The 21,020-nt window shown below is 33.1% G+C and overlaps 2 protein-coding genes across 6 annotated transcripts in view; both read right to left on the bottom strand.

Moving 5' to 3' along the window:
- The window catches only part of LOC110018035 (DNA repair protein XRCC2 homolog), a 43,975-nt gene extending 35,278 nt beyond the window's left edge, over positions 1-8,697 (bottom strand). For all 4 annotated transcript variants that reach the window (XM_020715254.1, XM_020715256.1, XM_020715257.1 and 1 more), the window contains exons 1-3: positions 8,467-8,697; positions 8,238-8,385; positions 6,950-7,113 (exon numbers count right to left, since the gene is read on the bottom strand). In XM_020715254.1, coding sequence (XP_020570913.1) covers positions 6,950-7,113; positions 8,238-8,385; positions 8,467-8,655 — 501 coding nt within the window. In that variant the 5' untranslated portion in view covers positions 8,656-8,697. The remainder of the gene's footprint in view (positions 1-6,949; positions 7,114-8,237; positions 8,386-8,466) is intronic.
- Positions 8,698-17,043: 8,346 nt separating this feature from the next.
- Positions 17,044-21,020, bottom strand: part of LOC110025960 (protein HASTY 1) — a 115,618-nt gene continuing 111,641 nt past the window's right edge. The window contains exon 22 of one of the 2 annotated variants that reach the window (XM_020726707.1): positions 17,044-17,403. In XM_020726707.1, the coding sequence (XP_020582366.1) occupies positions 17,327-17,403 (77 nt within the window). In that variant the 3' untranslated portion in view covers positions 17,044-17,326. Of the gene's footprint in view, positions 17,404-18,970; positions 19,006-21,020 lie in introns of those variants that run through there. The other variant, XM_020726789.1, reaches the window with a different exon arrangement.

Genomic DNA, 21,020 nt, shown 5'->3' with positions numbered 1-21,020 from the left:
CTTTCCCCCAGCTAAACCGGTTCAAGCATCCACCGATCCCGACAGCACTATGCTATCGTGTCCTGCATACATGTGGTAGATGTTGTGCTTCACTTACGCAACAAAAGGGTTCATAAGCCAAACATCAGCTAGATGGAATTGGGCTTATTATGGTTTGGAAAAATAGCTAGTGACACTTAACAAGCATTGTCAATTCATCCATTCCTAGGCACACTGTAACAAATAAAATCACGTCGGTGTCAGCTTTACTCGATTAAATTGTCACAGTAGACAAAAACTACTAATAACTGTTATGCAATCCCATTCAAAAACATCAAATGATACCCATTGATGGTGTGGTGACCATATTTCTAGCATCAAAATACTAGCCCTCAAACCTACACAAGATGGCAATCAAAGTGAGCCACCTGCAACTTCGCACAATACCTAAAACTTCCTAAAGTACCCCTCTTTGGTTCTAAAAGAATGGAATTTCTACAACAAACATAAAAGACTACTCAAATAATCCTTTTATTAGCCATGTCATTTCGACAAGTGCAACGGCTCTGAAAACAAAAAGAATCCATTTTTCATCTCAATAAAGATTCAAGCAAGATAAAGTTATGGGCAAGTTGGGGGAACATCAACCCTCATTTTATACCATAAGAAGAGATCCAAAAAAACCAAACCCGGAGCTTATGCAGTCCAATTTAGCTCAACTCAAACTAATTTAGACAAATGTAGAACCAACCATTCATATGCCTAAGATGTCCGCTGACCAGGTATGAATCTCAAAGATTGAAAGATGGTGTATTTTCTCCGGATAAAAAATGAAGGTGAATCTTCTTTCATTGTTGCATGCTTCCTAAATGTAAAATGGTGTCTCCCAAAGCAATCTAACACCAGTCTAGAGTTACCATACGATGTGAAAAAATCAAGGGATGGGTTAGGAGAGTTGTAGGATGAGAAACGGAACGACATTGGTGGCAGCAGCTAAGGGATCGGCACAACCTGCTACTAAATAGCAACCTAGCATTGTGATGGCAGCAAGGTATGACAGTGATAGAAGTCTTTGAATGTCTGAGAGATATCACCATCAAGATCCAATCAGGTTGCATGCCCATCATCTGAGAAAGATCAATGATATATCACTCTGGTAAAGAAAAGTTGGAGAAAACAACCTCTAATGCATAAACCAAAACCCAAATATAACCAAAGCAAGTTTTAACAATGTTTTTATACGTAGGAAACAAAATACCTTAATAATAACCTAAATGAAGAAGAAAATAGTCCGATAATAAATTGGATAGTTCAAGGAAATAAGAATTCCCTAAACCAACCTAGAACAGTTCTACACAAACTCCCATTCCATACCCGTGAGAGGGCAAACGTCACATCATTCTGCCCGGATGTCACCTTCTTTGCTAGAAGCACATGGATCCTAGTAGTATGACAATAGGTCAACATTATTGAAGGTAGCAAACATGTTGTAATCACCAGGCAAATCAATCTTATAGAAGTTTTTGTTGATCTTCTTGGCAACTACAAATGGTTTGTTAGTTCAAGATTTGAGCTTCTCAAAAGAATGTACAGGAAACCACTCATTCTTCAATCAAATTCATACCAAGTTTCCTTCCTTAAAAATCTAGAACCCACTATAATTAATAGTTTGCTTCTGGAATTTAGTGTTTTGCTTAGTAATATCAAGCTCTAATCTTGGCATCAAAGTTACGCATAATAGCAGGGAATATCAATACTAGCTCTAAGGGTGTGATTGGGTTCCACCCATATACCGCAAAAGAACTGTGACATAGGAATTCTCTAGTGGAAATATTATAACTCAACTTCGGGAATGATCAAATCCTACTGTCTAATATACTCGCACATGAAACACTTGAGTAGATTGTCTAAAATATGATTCAACACCTTTATTTGTGCATATATATGTGGATGTGTTGTAGAACATAACTGGATCTATGTACCTAACTTAACTCCATAGTGTCCTTCAAAACCGACTCAAAAATCCCAAATCCTTGTTTGAAGTGATGGTCTAAGAGTATCTCCCTAAAATATAAATCCTTGTTTGATCATAAGGCCTCTCCTAACATTGAGCCCGAATCACTTGAAAATATTTATTGGTGGCATACAAACCCTTCTACACCTCAAACACGGTGATTGTGGACTACATAGTAAAAATCAATAGATGATGGTCAAGGCATCAACAGTATTATTTTGGCTCCCAGCTTCGATTGTGGACTACATAGAAAAAATCAATAGATGATGGTGACTCAAGGCATCAACAGTATTATTTTGGCTCCCAGCTTTATGCTTAAGCTCAAAATAAAAAGAGAGAGGAGTACCACCCGCAAGGCATGTCCGACATTTAGCTTATTATGGTTGCTCAAGTATTTTAAGGTCACGTAATCAGCGTAGAGAATAAACTTGTTCGTTAATAAATAATAGCTCCAATAACTAAGGGCACTCACTATAATATAGAACTCCTTATCCTAGGTAGAATACTTCCTCCTGGACTTAGTCAACTTCTCAATACATAAGACAATAAAGTGTTCGTCTTAACTAAGCAGAACTTCTCACTACATTAAAGGCATTGCACTCCATCTTGATCACTTGATTAAAATCTACAAGTGTTAGGAGAGAAGCCTAAATAACTTATTTATTCAAAACTTCAAAGTTAGTAGGGTTCATTTGACTATGAATCAGTCAAGCTTGAGGAATTTTGTTAAGAGCATTGTGATTGAGCTTAAATTCCTAATAAATCTCTTTATAAAAAAAAGTCATTCCATGAACTTAGCGTACCCACAAGAATGATTCCACCATTAGACTAGTTAACAATGGTATATATCATGATTATATTATTCTCTATATCAGTTGCAGATACAATGTATCCAAGAAAGCAAGTATTGGCTTTAAGAAGTGATATTTCTTTAGATGAATGTACAATTGGGTTGTCTGAAACATCTCAATAATCTCCTCTAAGTCTTGTAAGTGATCCTCTATAGTACAGTTATACACCATAATATCATCAAAATATGCAACAATGTATTTCCCAATGATTTCTAATAAAAACTTAATTCATCATCCGCATCAAAGTGCTTGGAGGGTTGGACATGCCAAACGACATGATTGTAGAATCTATTCCTAATCTTGAAAGTTCTCTTCCACTCATATCCTTACTCACATCCTAATCTGATAGTAGTCGCTTCATAAACTGATTTTGGAGAAGAGGTTAGCTCCATGTAATTGACCAAACAAATCATATAAACGTGAAATGGAAAACTAATATTTGATGGTAATTTTGTTCAAAGCCATGTTAACAATAAACATATGCAAATAGCCATCATTGTTTGACGCAATCAAAGTTGGAACTAAATAAGGGCTAGTTCTCCCACGGACCAAGCCTTTAGCCATCAAGTTTATGGCCTATTTCTGTAACTCCTCATACTTGACTAGCCACATCAGTAGGCAGGTGAATTTGGGAGACAAATTTTGACATAAAATCTATAGCATGTTGGATCTCTCTTAATGGTGATAAATTATGAAATAGACTAACAATTTGGACATTTTGAAACTCTCTCAGTAGGGGCTATACATTGTTTGATATTAGCTCCTCAAACTTAATGCCTTCTAAAACATCTAATGTTAGTTCTACTGGTATTTCTCTTAAGACCTACATAAAGGTAAACCATAGCTCTATATGAATGTCCCATACCTCGAACTCCTTCCAAAGTAAGAATGCAATGTGTTTCCCATTATTGGTAGGGAAATATATATTCTTGTACCCATTATGACATGTTCATGGTCGCACTGTCAAGGATGACCTAATAAAATGTGAGAACCATCTATAGTAACCATTTTACAACACACTCGATCCTGAAACTTTCGGATATTTCTTATCAATTGTTATAACAATTCATTTTTTTCAACTAAGATAAGGAATATGGTTTGGGGTGCTTCTAGGTGATAACGCTCAGCTAAGCCATCAATTATATCATGTTCTCAAAACTAGCTCAGTCAATGATAAAACTATACACAATTGTGTTCATTGTGAAACGGGTACAAAATATTTTGTGGTGAAGCCATCGTTTTCCTCATGTGGACTCAATCTAAATGATTAACCATACCACTAACATCTCTCCTTATTGGTAAAAAAACCGATGCTTCTCTCTAGCATCTTCATTTTTTTCTTATGTCTCCAGTGTCATTGTTCATTTCTTTAATTATTCCCTGCTCAATAAAACTATCACCCTTCTATTTGGATATGTATATGTTATATGCCCAAAATCATGAAACTTAAAGCACTTTCTAACTGAAAAGAAAATGAGGATGTTGGTGCCCCCGCAAACTTTTTTCCACCTTAGGGTGATTTCTCTTTACGAGGGGCTAGCACGAAATGATACAGGTAGTGTCCTCTTAATGCTTGATTACAAGATCAAGCCTGACTATAAGGTGTGGTGATCCCCTAGTGATGATGTTGCTTCTTCACTTTTGAAGCTAAGGTATGTACATCGAGTGGGGACCAATAAAGCTGCAATTGCACCACATTGCAATTAGATGGCTTCAGCCCTCCAAAGTATCTAATCACTATGCGTTCCTCTGGTTCCATCAACTCGCATTTCAGCATGAGTTGATCAAATTTGATCTTATACTTAAAAAAATTCTCTAATGTAAGTTGTGGAGTTTTAGAAACATATCTTATCAAATAATGATAGGGGAATGTAATTGCATTGGAACTATTTTTCATCTTATGTCACAAGGTGATCTTATTGTTCCCTCCATGCTATCGAAGAAGCTTCACATTTTCTCATCACAAAGAAGCGTTCTTCCTATTTAATGGCTATTAATCTAATTCTCTCGTCTTTAGGAACATTCTTACACTCAAAAACCAACTCCACCGTTTGAATCACCAGAAGAATTCATTCGGATCCAACATCTGTCCGATAAGTCAATCTTCGCCATTATGTTATTTTAAATCCTCTGATTACCAATGTCAAATCAATGGGGCATCAGTTCTTCAATGATGACTTCTCGATGGAAGGGGTTACTTCCTCCTCTCAATCCATCAAATCAGCATTATAACTATAAGCGACTTCTTTAGGTTATCTGCACAATTGGAAATTATTCTATTGTATATCCTCCATTGCACGCTCATGAACACTCATTTGCATGTTTCTCTTCGGTTGCAAGGTATTTCTTCACCTAATTAGGGTTTTGACTTAGATAGAGATGGTGGTTTGGGGTTAGCATTAGGCTTATGGATGCAGGATAGGATTATGGTTGAGTTATTTGATTGGTTAATGAATTAGGTTATGTGAATTTTAGAGATATGGGTTAAGAAAAAATAAATTACAAAAGATTTAGGATGTGGATGTCTCTTATACAAAATGACATCAATCTAGGGTTATTATGCGGTGTGAAAAAAAACCAAGATATGGTTTAGGAGTTGTAACATGAGAAACACAAGAGAATCAGTGACGGTGACTAAGAGAGCAGCACAAATTGCTACAAAACATCAACCTAGCAACAAGATGGCAACAAACGTTGACAAAGTAAGAAGTCTTTGAACATCCAAGAGAAACTGCCTCCTAAATCAAATCAAGATATAGCCACAGCACCTAAAAAAGAACAAGGATACAGCACCCCAGCAAAGCCAAAACTAGAGAAAGAAATCTCTAATGCATAAATCAAAACCAACAAGTGCCGAAAATAGATTTAAACAATGTATTTACATGTAAGAAATAAAATTGTCTAATAATAACCTAAATAAAGATGGAAAAAATCCTATAATACATCGGCCAACTCAAAGGGAATAAAAATTCCCCGAGGCAGCCAGGGAAGAACTAGTTAGGATCAATTCTAGATGGGACTCCCGCTCTTGTCCCATAAGGCCGTAGAAGGCAAAAGTCCACCATCATCATCTTACCATGAACAAAAGTTAGGCAGCCCCCAAATAGATTATATTGGGCAATCACCTTCTCATCATATATTTCAACGCAAGGGTGAGAAGCAAGCATCCATCAGATAGGCATCTCACATAAACATCTTTATAAATGCCAATTTTTATTTTTAGTGATACAATACCTCTATTTTTGGCCTTTTAAGAGCTTTAAACAAACAAAAAAAAGAAGCTACCTGTCTTTTATCTCCAACCAAGTGTAAAAGGGAATTTTACTAACTAGTTTAATTGGATGGGTTCATCATTTTGTAACTTGAGCATCAAAAGTATAACTTAGGGATCCTACACTCATGTGAGGCATATCTACATAAGGGAAGTAAAAATCTTGAGTTCATTAAATGAAACCATCATTACACTATAACAATCCATGTGATCTATTTTAGCACACAAGGCTAATGACAACACCCTTTGTAACAAGATGGATTGGTTGGCCATGTTTAACAATTTAGAATATGAATATCTAAATATTAGATTAGAATATAGCCCATAAGTTTGGTAACAGAATAAACAATATCGTAGACCACAGTCACCAAATTTATAGTTTTTTTTTTTTTTTAAAACAACAAGCAAAGAGGCATCTCAATACAATAGAAAAGGAACCTCAAGGGTGTATTGTAGAAGATTAGAAATGGAACATTAGCCAATTTGTAAATGCAATGCTAAAAAAGGATTTAATAGATTGTTAATCATAAATTGTAAAATTGACTTCCAAAACTAGTCATTAAAATATTTCTCTTCAATTTTTCATGTCATCTCCAAAAGAGGTTTTGATAGTGCTCCAATTAAAGAAACAACTGCAAAAGTAAACATTATAAATTCTTGAACCTATTTGGCACTAACAGAGTTAATTTAATGAAAAGTTTTTTTTTTTTTTGAAAAAGAAAAAAATGAAACTTCTATCTAAATGAAACTTCTATCTTCAACATATGGATTTTTAATTCAAATGAAGAAAAACAAAAATGTGCATAAAGGAAACATAAAATGGAGATCACTTGCCTTCAATGCAGCCAAAAATTCAGAGCTATTGTAGCATCGGATATACAAGAAACGCTTCATACAGGAAAGAAACAATTCATCATCCAAGTGATCAACTTGTGAACCATTGAAGCTATTTCTTGGAGAGACTTCACATAAGTCCCAATTGGTACCAAGAGCCGGCCCTATAAAAACACTATCTAAACATCAATTTGCTATAAATGATTGCCTTAATAAAAAATTAGCAACATTCAGCTTGAATGCTATCCAAATGTTACTATTTTGATTTAGTTTAAGATGATACGTGTACATACTATAATCACATATGCTAACAATTTACATGGTGTAGAACTGAAGCTTTCATGAAGATGATGAAATAGATATCAAAAACAAGAATACTAGACTAAAGTTAAGACTTCAAGAGTAAAACTGTTATCAGCATTTTCTGGATGCATTTTGTCAATCAAAACATTGAATTACATGTAAGTGAAAGAGATTGCTCATCTCTATGAAGCACGCCAGTATTGATAATCTCATCAAAGAAAAATATTGATATTCACAAGTGAAATAAGCCTAGAAAATGGCAATAGATATCTATATTGCAACAGAATAGTTGTCGGTAAAAAGATATTGTTTGATCATTTAGTATATAAATCACAGTAATATAGCTTTTAGTAAAAATGCACTACTTTATCATTCGTATTGGGCAAAACAGCGAAGTATGATAAACAAAGTATGAGAACCAACATATGGAATATTCCTTTACAAATCATATTGTCAAAATTAACACGCGTTATATACAGTAAGTAAATCAAGACCAATCAATAAGGCTTTTGATATTCTACTTGATTTTAGTGTTCCTAATTGTTGTGGTTGTATGGAGCATGAACATTATTAGTACGGTAGACTCTGCTCAAAAATTGGTGTTTTGATGTTCTAGCTCAAAGTTTCTATGATGGGTAGAGTGCTTTTCTTGCAATATTTCACCTTGCCCCTGTTAAAAAGACCGGTCCTCCCTTTCCGTCTTTTCCTCATCCTCCAACTTAGGAAAATCTACATACGTAGCACATAATTCTTATTTATTTGCATATCTCAAACTTAAACTGAGATATTTACATGCATAGCACCATGGTACGTTGAACCTATGTATGAAAAGGTGTCTCTCACGTTTAAAATCATTGTCTCGTTGCATTTATCCTTCTTCAATCCTATAACAACAAACAGCGGATATGCCAATACCAGGTAACAACACCAAGCTTGCATAACAAGAGAAACACCAGAAGAATAAGCCCATATGGAAGTACATTACCATACGCACTCAAGATACGAAGCTTCAACACCTGAGCAAGCCGAAGAACATCAAAGCGACAATCCAAATCAATGTACGCGACCACGCGCTCCAGCCCACCGAAATGTACTCCATTCCACTTCTTGGGCAGAATGCAGTGGATGGCAGCCTGTGAGGAGGTAAAATCACAAAAAAAAAAAAACGAAGGGAAATTAATGAGAGAGGAGAAAAGAAGGGAGGCTAGGTTTGCCTGCAAGAGAATCTCTGTCTTCGCTGAGGGAGATGGGCCGGTGATTTCGATGACATTGCCGACATTGCCTGCGCGAATGGGAATGCGATTGAGAGGAGGGAGGAAGAGGGCAGGCCGCTCTTTCTCAACCCTGACGAACAACTGCTCTGCAGTCTCGTTGGCAAGGACCCATGCTCTAGGGTTCGCCATGTGGAGGCGTTTCCTCGCCTTTGCTTCTCCGGAATTTTCCAGAGAGCAACAGAGCACGTTCTCAAATTTCTGGAAATAAATTTTGTGTCTGATGTTCCTCGAGCCATTTACATGCATTCCTCAGGGTATAAACTAATAGAGCCAGTAAATGCTTCAGCTTGAACTTGTATAATTATGATATATTTAGGATTGTTGTTATTTTAAAAAATAATTGTTGTAAATGCTTCTATCAGAAAGTTGTTGCAGTAATAATAGTGAAGTTTTATAAGGCCTAATCATACAAATATGATTATTCCTAACATATGACTTGCGAGCACCAACCTCAGGCATCACCTTATTCATTTAAGTATGCACCCCTAACAATTATAAGGATAGTGTAAGATCATCCTCAAGTTATTTTTCAACTGGTTTATTGAACCATATTGAAGAAAATAAGATTAGATAAAGTAAGTAATAAAATTGAGATGGAATTGTCACTATCCAAACTCAAGGTATCCCCTGTAAAACTCAAGTCCGGTTGAAACCCGAATAGTAGTGGATCGTTGATCTAACTACTACAATAGAACATATACGAGTCTAGCTATAATAAGAAATTAAGGAATCATCTCTCTCATGACACACATAAAGATCAAATCAATCCACAAACAATCCAAACATCCACCGACATCAATTAAATATATCAATCAATAATGACACAAAGATTAAATCAATTCACTAACAATCCAAACATCCACCAACATCAATCAAACTGATCAATCCATACTAAAACAAACACAGTACACCACAAACAATTACAACTCACAAACATACTAACACAGATAATCGTGTATTGTCTCCCATGAAAAGCTTAGTTTAACATCGTTAGCATGAAAAAGAATTCCTCCCGGATCAAAATTTCATTTAAGTAATCTTTGATCAATCGCCCAACTTTTTCCAAATCCTGAGTTTCCTACTAAATCTTCGAATTTTAGTTTTTTTTATCAGTTTTTCCTTTTCAGATTGATTCAAATTATTGTTCCTTATATTTCTTTTTAGATCAAATTTTCTTCTAATGATTTTCTCCATTTGCGTATTAATATTAATATCATCTTTAAAATGTATAAGAAATGAATCTATATATGATAATTCAAGATCACCTTGATTTTGGACCGGATTATCTCTAGATGAATCATATTCTGGATCAAATTTATGAAAATTCACTACCCTCTTAAGGTTTACTCTATCAAAGTTGCTAGTATTATAATTCAAAATTGAATATTCATTATCTTGTTGATCCACCATTTCTACAATATATTCATGAAGTCTTTTCTGATTCATAATCATCTTAACATATCTCTTTAGTTCTTATTCATAAGGTTTAAGGTTTTGCAGCTCCCGAAGCTACGCATACAAATCTAAAAACTTAACTAATATGATAGATATTAAGTACTTTAAGCACTCAAAAATATTTTTGGTATTTTAGATTTTCTTTAAAATAAACACGCAATAATTAAACACACTAGATAATAATATTATAATTTCCAAATATAAGTCTTACAGGTTAAACTAAATTTCTCCTAAATCAACGGCGCTAAAAACTTGATACCCCCTAGAATGTGCACATGCATATATGTGTAATTACTTCAATTTCAATCTCCGGTGATTGCTGCAAATATTTTATCCGACTTGCAATTATGCAGATATTTAATTCTTATGCCAAAAACTTAACTCAGTTTAATTATGGCGGCTAATATGCAAAAAAAATATGTTGTAGAGTTTAGAATTTAATTTATAGCTCACACGCAAGGGGTACTACGCAAGAGCATGTATCATTTCAAGTAGTACATGGTTTTCTTTTAAGACTAGGGTATCTATCCCACAAAGAAACGAGATAAGAATTCCTTAGGCTAATTCTAGTGTACTACTGTCAGGTCATAGTTTGGAATGACAATTAAGGGTGTTTTCTATCAACTACTCTTAAATACAAGCCTATATCTAAAGATAATCCTAACTAGAGAGTTCGTTTAAAGAATTTTGAGATGTTGCAAACTACCTTTCACATGTGACGACCTAGATAATGTGTAAGAATGAAATGATTAGAATTTAATGTGGTCAGTGACAAATAGGAACATATATGTTCTTTAACCTCTCTCGAGTGCATAAAGAACATTGACTAATCTAATGTTTGTTCTTTAAATCCTTAGTTTTGCTGGATAGATTCTAGCCTCTCACTTCTACATTGCCTAGTGTGCCCTCTCTATGGGACTAACATCTAGCCTTAAGTCTGAAACTCTAAACAGAATTGGTTAAGAATCTAGCCTGCCACGCTAGAAACACAAATTTTACGCCCATTAAAACTTATTTTCTTATCTGTTTGCACTCCTCCTTGGACTTGGCTCCCCTCCATCCTAAGGGTTAGTGTGGTATTCACAAATTGAGTGAAATCATAGCCCTCTAGGATCATTGTGCTTCACAATGAATTTTAACATTACAAATGGTCAGTTTGCAAAGTAAATTCAAAAACTGGTGAAAATAATATCACATTAATAAAATAAGAGAATTTCTAAGCAAATTTAGATTCTTAAACATGCATCCATTTCATTGTAAAAGAAAAGTAAAGTGAAGATGATGATATAAGCAATAAAAGAATTGAAAGAATTATGTAATAAATATTATGCTAACAAGGAACATATGTCTACCTACGCTCTTTCGAGTGTATAGGTACACTTAGTATTCTATTAGTTTTAACAACTAACTGTCACCTAGAGGCTCCTAATAGAAATTGATCATGAATTATATTTCCTTAAAACTTGCATTGTCGCCTAACCTACTTTACCATAGCCAACCGGACAATGTGAGTGCACTCAAGTTGCAAGAGCACCGTTTTCCCGAGTCTTAGTTTCACTTACAAAAGATTTTAAAATAACATATTGTCACTTAAGTTATGTCAATGAAGCAAATGAAATATTACTCATTACATAAAAATAAAAATTATTCTATCTTAAAATAAGTTTTCCTACTATTGCCACCACTTCATATCAAAAGAAAATAGTAAAGAAAATTACTCACGAAGCATGGATAAAACAAAAAAAAAAAATTTCATTAAATTAAAGCAAATCCACTAGAAAGTGTTTACAAAAATACATGGATAAAACAAAAAAAAATTTCATTAAATTAAAGCAAATCCACTAGAAAGTGTTTACAAAAATTATTAAATAATGAAAAATACAATACTTAGCTTTTTCCCTATGAAAGAAATATGAAAATCCCTCCAACAAAATCTCTTGTTGATCCATGCAATGCTCATATGCTCATACAATTCCTTACACATCTCTTACCCATTTTCTACCTCCCACCTCCCTCTCTCTCTTTCTCTTATGTTCTCTTCTGGTAAAATCCATATCTCCTCTGTCTTTCTCTCTCTCTCTCTCTCACCTCTTTGCAGACGCATGCCAAACTCTCCTCTCTCCCTCCCTTCCCTGAATAAGATGACAACCCCCCTTTTAAAGAAAAACCAAGCACCTCCTCATTCTAAGATAAAAACATCTTCACTCCAAGATATACACTTTTTTCACTCCAAGAGACACATCTCTTCACTCCAAGAGCATTTCCAAGTGTTTAAATTCATTTAATAACTCCATGGGATGTACATAGCTGCCCGAAACTTTCTAGAATAGCCCAGAATTGTTCAAGCCAACCCAAACTGAATTTGGGCCATTTCTGGCGCCTAGGCGCGAGAATGTAGCGCTTAAGCGCTACCCTACTGGCAGCACCCCCATTTTGCTTCGTTTCTCCTTGTTTCAGCTCCAATTTGTTGCAAGTGTTATGCCTACAAGTTAAACATGAAAATAATCTTTTCTTTAAAGTGTATTTTCATTCAAAAACATGTGATAAATATAAAAGAGATTAAGCATAGAAAAACATATCAAAATGTGTGTCAGATCAAAATTTTCTTCTTTGCTCGGTTTGACTCCAAATTGCACCATTTTTGTTCTATTTTCTCCAAAATTTTATTTCATGTATCTGAAACCAAAAGAACACAAAATACTTATATTTTAAGTGCAAAATATTAAAAATGAGCATAAAATGTATATTAAAAAGATGCATTTTTAGGCGTGTCATATGGCAATGAAGTAAGTCATGGATGCTAGGTCGAGAGGCTTAATGCAACTATTTCACATATGCAATGATAGGCACATAACCATGGCAAACAACCTTTGGTTGATCAGGAGGACGAGGAGGAAGAACAACAACTGCAACACAATTTGTTTTTTTTTCTTTTAGTGTGCACGATTTCATTTGTATTTTGTTTATTTATTATGCAGACACTATTATACTAGATGATTTATTGATATTTCTTTTTCTAATTGTTTTGACATTGTTCGATATGGTTCTCTATTTGTTCTCTTACACTGTTGTGAAATGTTATGAATATGGAAGTTAAGTATTTCATTTTACAATTGTAGGTATGTAAAATTTGATTGGTTAGGTACCTTATTTATTTATTTTCTTTATATAGTTTTTTGGCAGATTAGCAATAGAAATTTTACTACTACAGTATTAGTAACTAAAAAGTTTTAGTTGTTATATTTACGACTCAATCAAAAGTCGTTAATCAACCACAAATTCAACGACCGTGCTTTTTAGCCACTAATACTCTAGCAACTGAACATACTACTGCTAGTTAGCCAATAATGTTTAGTGGCTGAAAAATTCAGCCGTATTGCTTTTCCGACAAAACATTTCATGGATGACAAATCTCAACCAAAATTCAGTTGGCAAAATGGTCTATCATCCAAAAAAATTAATTACAAATTTCTTGTGCCGAGCTGGCATACTAAACTACAAATGATTTAAAAAATTTATTCATATGATTTAGAAATTATTCTTCATCCATGTGAATTGATGTAGATTTGACTAATGCAAGAGTTGATTGGATATTGCATGGGAATTGGTTCATACTGAGATGAAAGTCTTAAAGTGATCTCAGTGCTTAAGCTCAATATTTAAATTATTATTCATGGGTAATCTCTTTTCTAGATCAATAATATTCACAATTTTCTAAATATATTGTATTTGATGGGCTTTTTTATAACTTCTTTTTGTATGCATGAGATATAATCACTATTATAAGATTGTTGTCACAATTGACTTTTAATGATTTATCTCTCTCACATTTTATGATCTGTCATGCCACTAATGAAGTGTATTTTTGCAAGGTTTCTGTTCTTTTATTATATAATGCAATGCTAAAAAATGGAGTCATTATCATTAATAGTGTAATTAGGTGTTGCTTCTTTGATGGTTGTATTAAAATTCACCTGTATTAAGTGATAAGTAAAGATATGTGTGTTTCCTTTCATGCCTTCTAGATTAAGTTACAATATCTTGATTTTATTGTTGTTCATAAATCTAAAAGAGATATATTGTTTACGAGCATAATTATTATTAATGTCAAAATCCATGCTTTTTGTCTCCTTAAACTTTGAGTATGTTGACTGGAAAGTCTATTCTTTTCTCTTCCTTTACTTTATTGTTATCTAGAACTACAATTTATCCATGAAGTAAATTTTATAACTCACCGTATCACTTTGATAATTTTTGGAGCAAGTTGAGCTTCATGGGGTGATTAAAGGTTAAGAGCATAAATAAACATTTAGGTAATTTAAGTTATAAATTACCCGTTGTATTTTGATTTTTGAAATACTAATAACAATTTTTTTTGTGTCTATTATTTTGAAAAATAATTGATTATCTGTTTTGTATAATAGTCTGCACAAGTCATTAAACTAATTCTATGTCTTGTGCTTACTATTGTTTAGCAGGTGTTTGTAAAATAGTTGACGCCCAATGTAAATGAAAAGTTAATATTTGAATTTGCCCTTTAATGCAACAGTGCATGCTTAAATTAAATCACACAAATAGCTATGCACACGCATTTTTGGCAAGTTAGTTTAGCTTTAATGTTGTATACACTACATATAATCCTTTAAACTAAATTTAGGTTTTATGGGTGCACACTATTGCTAAAATATTTATTGATACCTGTAGTGATATCTCAATTAATAATGGATCCTTGATTATATGAATCCATTATAAATTGCAAGAGTTAATGGAAGAAAAGATGGGGTAGCTTTGGACTCAATATTGAAGGTATGAGATGAACTTCCAAATATTACTTTTCTATTTGTTGCAATCCACAAAACTAATTTGTTTAAATAATAATAAAGCTTTTTTGAGCCAATGTTAAAATGTGTTTTATCTTATTTATGATATTTTTTTTAAAAAAAATATTAAAAAAAAATTATTTGAGTAAAAATATAAAATAAAATGCTAATTTTTTTGTTGAGATCTATATGAGATAAAAAAAAAATAAAACTTATTATTTAGAGCTTTAGTATTTAAATGTAATATTTTTATAGTATAAGCCATTCATGAATCCCTTGATATAATTCAAAAAATCACAAAAAAAAAAAAAAATAAATTATTAAGGCATAATGAACCTCTATTAGTAATCTAAACATATTTAGGTTTGCCTAAATCTTTTTAAGTATTTTTAAACTATTTTGAAATATGCAGATAAATTTTCATTATTTCATAGAAATTATAATTGATTTGAAATGCTAAATTAGATATGCTAGAGATTTAACCAATTATAACTTTCACCTCTCCTTAAAAGCTTTAATATGGAAATGAAATTTATCAAAATTACAAGAAATACTAAAATAATAATTCTAATGTTTTAAAATCATCCAAGCTCAACCCCACTCCTTGGGTGAGGATCATTAGTCCTTAGCATAATTTGGGGCTTGTGGATATTATTTTTAATTATTAAAAATTCATGAATAATGATCATTATAAAAAAAAAAAGTTATTTTATAGTAAAATATGTACTCCCAAATATAATTTAATTGACTATTAGTAAAACATGCATTCCAAAAAATATTTTAATTGACTATTAGTGCACTCTAATGTGACATCCCACCTTAGGTTAGGATCTTCACATTATAATAGTATAGTGCACATTAGGATGTAAGAAAAAAATGATAATTAGAGTTTGACGATGTGGACTTACTTGATTTTAATTAAAGTTAGAACTCTAAGACACTTAATTAGAACTCATAAAAAGCTAATCCTTATTAAATTTGATCAACATTGATTTGCAAAGAAGATGCACAATAATTCTTATGAGATAAGTCGTTTAGTGTATGCATATATTTCTATAGCATTCAATGTTTTAAATAAAATGTTATACCATTAACAAACCATATATATTATCACTTCCTCTATAAATAGTGCTAATATGTACTTTGACTCATTAGATGACTCTTTTGTCATCTTATCTCTAAAGAGATCCCACTATCCAAATCAACTTTTGGTAAAATAGATCATCAATATATCTATGGAGGCATTTAGAGGTTTCTAGTTTATCAACATGGTCTCTTTCACTTGGCAATTCACTGCTCACATTTATTTATTGCACTACTAGGGCCCTATTTATAAAGAAAATTTTAAGGCTTTGCTTTCAAGAGATAGACCCTTGAGCTCATTTAGCTGACAAAATAAGCATAAGAAAATTTCATGGAAATGACTTCCAGTAAACATGGAAGAAGATTGCTGCGTCTCAAATGAAACAGATTTCGTTATGTCATTCATATGCACCATAAGAAATACATCCAACTGGCTTTAAACAACTTCATATAATGCACATAATTTGGTTCTGAAGTCAAAATTCATTTGGTAAATCATAACTCAAATTTCAATACTAAGGATCAAAATCAATTTTAATCAACACAAGAATCGCTCCCTCAAAATTAGTTCCATTCACCTCAGTCAAATCAACTCACACACACATATATATATATTTTCAATAAGGAATGGCAAGAGGCTATTATACGACCTCCAACCACCACTAATGAGCCTAACAACCTAAGGTCAATTGTGTCAGAGGGGATTCAAAGCCACACCTTGATGGGGCCTATGCTGTGGATGCCAACCAACAGGCCGGAGTATGCGGCGCAATAAATTCACATATATAGACACACAAACATAAGTATCTTTAAAAACATCAATTTTTTTAATTTAAAAGGTGTTTCGGCAACAAATCTCAAAAATAGCTCAAACTTGATCATTTTAATCTAAACATGCACAACATGAACTTGAGCTAAAAGTTATTTAAGCCAACATTTATACATACAAGTCACCTCAGAACACCAAAAAAACTTTGTTGAATCAACATCGATAAAACTTCATTTGGTATAATTATCATATACATAGACCTATAAGCTACATAAATCAATTCAAAACCAACTGAAATTATAGAAAATACACAGAAGTTCTCAGAAAACTTCTCATATACCAGAACAGCTTTACAAAAGAAAGGAAAGAATAGAAAAAAAAAATGCTGAATGAAAATAAGATTCTGATGATGTTAATCATGATTCAATATCAGCTAAACCTATCACAAAACGTGACATCTAAACAATAAAGACAACATTTAGTGTACAAAACACAATAATAAACAAACCACCACAAAATCTCCAGAAAATAGTACCATTATCAGTAAAACATTTCATTGCTCTTTTTCTTCTATGGGGTGCCTATACTGCCTTCAATATGACTCTGATATCTTCAGATGTTGGGATCTGTTGAAAAACTGTACAAAAATGGAAGAAGATGCATTCATAATGACTCACGTTAATGCTGCTAAACCAATAACATCATCTTCTTCACTTCCTTGAGCAGCTGTGTTTGAATTTCGGCTTCTCGCTGATGTTTTAAGAGTATAAATCTAAGTTAGCACAGATAATGGATGCAGTTTTTTATTTGATTTGCATTTACGTGCATACCACATCATTTTTATCTATTTATCAATTTTTTAACATTACAAAATCAACAGAATGAGACTCATTATGCATATATTTTAAATAAAAAATCCTGAAAAAGTTTCAAGGCTATTACCATTGGGATGGATAATGGCACCTATAATCTAAAATTATCACGATGTTGAATGATTCCTTTTTCAAAATCTTGAATTTGGATGGATTCAATCGATGACTGAGATTTTACTGCACCTTTATAGTTAGGAGAATTTATATAAATACCTGCCAATTTCTATGCATTTACATATCTACCAGCTAAGTTTTGATTTTTATGTTTATTTTACCCAAATCTTTCATATCACATAAAAAATACCACTATTTTAGCTTTCAAAAAGTGAAATACACCCTTTTCATGCATAAGTAATATGGCATATATGTAAATATGTAAATACATAAGAAAAGAGTGATATGCATGTAAATCTTCCTTGTCGTTATCGTGTTAACAGTTAAGGTGCAGAGTTGTAGATGATCAACACCCCTGAACTAAAGTATATGCAAGGATTCCTCCTTCGCAAGTAAGATGCATGAACCTTTTCATCAATGTAAAGAGAAAAATAATATACTTGTAAATTTGAAAGATATTCATGTAGATGCTTTGCTGTAGTTTTCAACTCTTTATGATTACATTTCAGATTAAATAAAAATATTGGCATAAAGTTGTTGGAATGAACTCTGTTATATCTAACATAGCTAAACCATGTTTGAACCCATTTTGACCAAGATAAGAACCCTATTCGAATAGTGTACCAACATCGTTCAAACAAAGATAAAATTTTCCGAGAATATGGCTCAAATTATAATTTGAACCTTGTTTAATCATGATTAAAAAAATGTTCGAATAGACTTTGATTTTTTTTTTAATATGATTCTAACATTGTAAGTATCATGGTGTATGCTTTTCGCTGATAATATCCTTTATTTGGATAAGATTAGAGAAAGAATTCAAGAAATAATTAAATTATGGAGGTCTGCATTGGAGTCTAAAGACTTTCATTCGAGTAGATCTAAACTGAATACATGGAATGTAATTTTCTAGTGTCAAAGTTGTAACTATGGGTAATCAAATCATTAAAAGTGTGAATGTTTTAGATATCTTAGGTCAATTGTTCAAAGTGATGTGATACATATGAGGATGCTATTAGTAGAATTTAAAGTGTTATTAGTAGAATTCAAGTTAGTTGGTTGAAGCAGAGCAATGCATCGGTTCTATTGTGTTATAAGAAAGAACCGCTTAGACTTAAAATACAATTTTATAGGATGGTCGTGAGACCTTCAATGCTCTATGACACAGAATGTTGACCTTTAAAAAAGAAGCATAAAAAAAGGTTAAATGTTGCTGAGATGAGAATGCTTAGCTGGATGGGTGGCTTGACACTTAGAGCCAAAATGCAAAATGAATATATCCATGATTGGGTTGGTGTAGCTCCAGTGGCGAACAAGATTAGAGAGAGTCGTCTTAGATGGTTTGGTCACATTAAAAGTCGACCATCTGATGATCCGGTAAGAGAGTAGATGTTTTAGATACGAGTTATGCTAGGAAATACAGAGGTAAATCTAAAAAGACTTGGGCATATTGTATAAAAATTGATCTTAATATATTAGAATTAAATGAAAATATAACACTCAATAGGACATAATGAAGAAAAATGATTCATGCACTCGACCCCACTTAGTGGGATAGAGGCTTGTTGTTTTACGATTTTAAAATTTTAACAAATGTCTTATGTGTTAGACTTTAAATTAGCCCCCAGTAAAACAAAAAAAGAGTATTTTTGGTTCAAAACAAACTAGAGTATATTTTCTAAAACAATCAAACAAAGAATATATTTATCTAATTATAATAGCTACAATGAGTCATATAAAGTAAAACTGTCATACATGTATAGAACTTTCATATTTATACAAAAGTAGGGAACATAATTTTAATTAAAAATAGAACAAATTAATAAAATGAAAATTTTAAGAAAGAATTTAATTTAATTTACGAAAACTTTTAAAATATGATCATGCAATTGTTTTCATGTTATAAGATTTAATTATATACATACATATATATATATATATATATATATATATATATCACCTAAATTTTATTATATACCAAACATGGTACCCAATTCACACCAAAACTACAAGTGGTTTTAAAACTAGAAAATACAGAAAAGTACAGCAGAGACATAAAGAAAAAGCCTAAACATGCTGAAATATAAAGTATCAGGTGGCTAGAGAGCAACCCAATTTGGTTTTGCCTCTGCCTCTGGTTCTAGGGAAGGAACAAACTAATAAGTTGGTAAGATGATTGTCATTGCCAATGGTAACCAATGTATAATCCAATATGTTCCCTAGCTGGAGTCGGCCTCCATTCTTCTTCTTCCTCTTGGAATATACTTGTTATTCCTCTTCCGAAGATTGACTCACCTGATCTTGATCTACCATGTGCTGGAGATGTGCAGATTGTTGAACATTAGAAGCAGCAACATGTTGTACCGGTTGATTTGCTATTGGATCAAAGAAACACTCCCGTGTTTCTTGGCATGTGAGAGAGTCTTCTTCAATAACAGTGGGTGATATAAGCACAAGTGGATCTGTAGTTGTAGTATGTTGCTCTTCTTCAAGAACTGCGGTGTTGGGAAGAAGATCGAGTTGCGTCTTCTCAACTGGGATAATAGGTGGTTGTTCTTTAGTGATATTCGGTCTTAGATGAGGATGTAAATGATAGCAAATAGTAGAGTTGTGGCCAAACATACTACAATGAGAGCAATAAGAAGGGTGTGGTTCGATTTCAACATTTTGCCGATACTCGTTGTGAGTGGTTCCAATCCACACCTCATCTGGAGCTGCTTGAGTGATATCCCTCTCAACTAACACACAAGCCACAGAGAGTTTGGTGACAGCAAATGTAAGACTATCACCCCTGAGAGACTTACCGTAAGCAGTTGCTAAGGAGTAGAGAATTTTTAAATTGAACAAATCTAATTTTAAGCCCAGAAATTTTATCAAAACTAGAATGATAGAGGACTCCGCCTTTAGGTTAAAATCAACAGTCCACTTCAAAATTTTCATATAACGGTTGTCGATCTTGATAACTTTCCGAGAAAAGATGCGGGTAAAACCACCATCTTGGGACAACGGAATAAGTATGTCCGGACCGTCAAGTAAACCAATATTTTAATTGTCCAATAGTTTTAAAGCCTCAAACTCTTTCTGAATGATATCCAATTTTGGGTTACCATAAAGAAATTTTACCACTACGGCAAAACGCCAAGATGACGCGAGAGTACTGGTTTCAACCTCTGTGTCAGAATAAGAGCAGATTTCCCATTTTTTTCCCCAATTTTTTTATGAAGGTGTGATCGTCACCGCCTTCAAGAGCATCGTGAAAAGATTGAGGAACATTGCAAGATTTACCTATACGAAAACCAATCTCTGATTCTGAAAGAGGAGCACGAGTAGGAATCGAGAGGTCGCCAGCAAGCGCAGTAGCATAAGAACGGATAGCCATCT

This window comes from Phalaenopsis equestris, unplaced genomic scaffold (genome assembly GCF_001263595.1).
Source record: "Phalaenopsis equestris unplaced genomic scaffold, ASM126359v1 Scaffold000002, whole genome shotgun sequence".
In the NCBI taxonomy this organism is placed as follows: Eukaryota; Viridiplantae; Streptophyta; class Magnoliopsida; order Asparagales; family Orchidaceae; genus Phalaenopsis; species Phalaenopsis equestris.
Note: the sequence above shows the minus strand (reverse complement) of the source record. Positions and strands in the feature narration are given on the sequence as shown.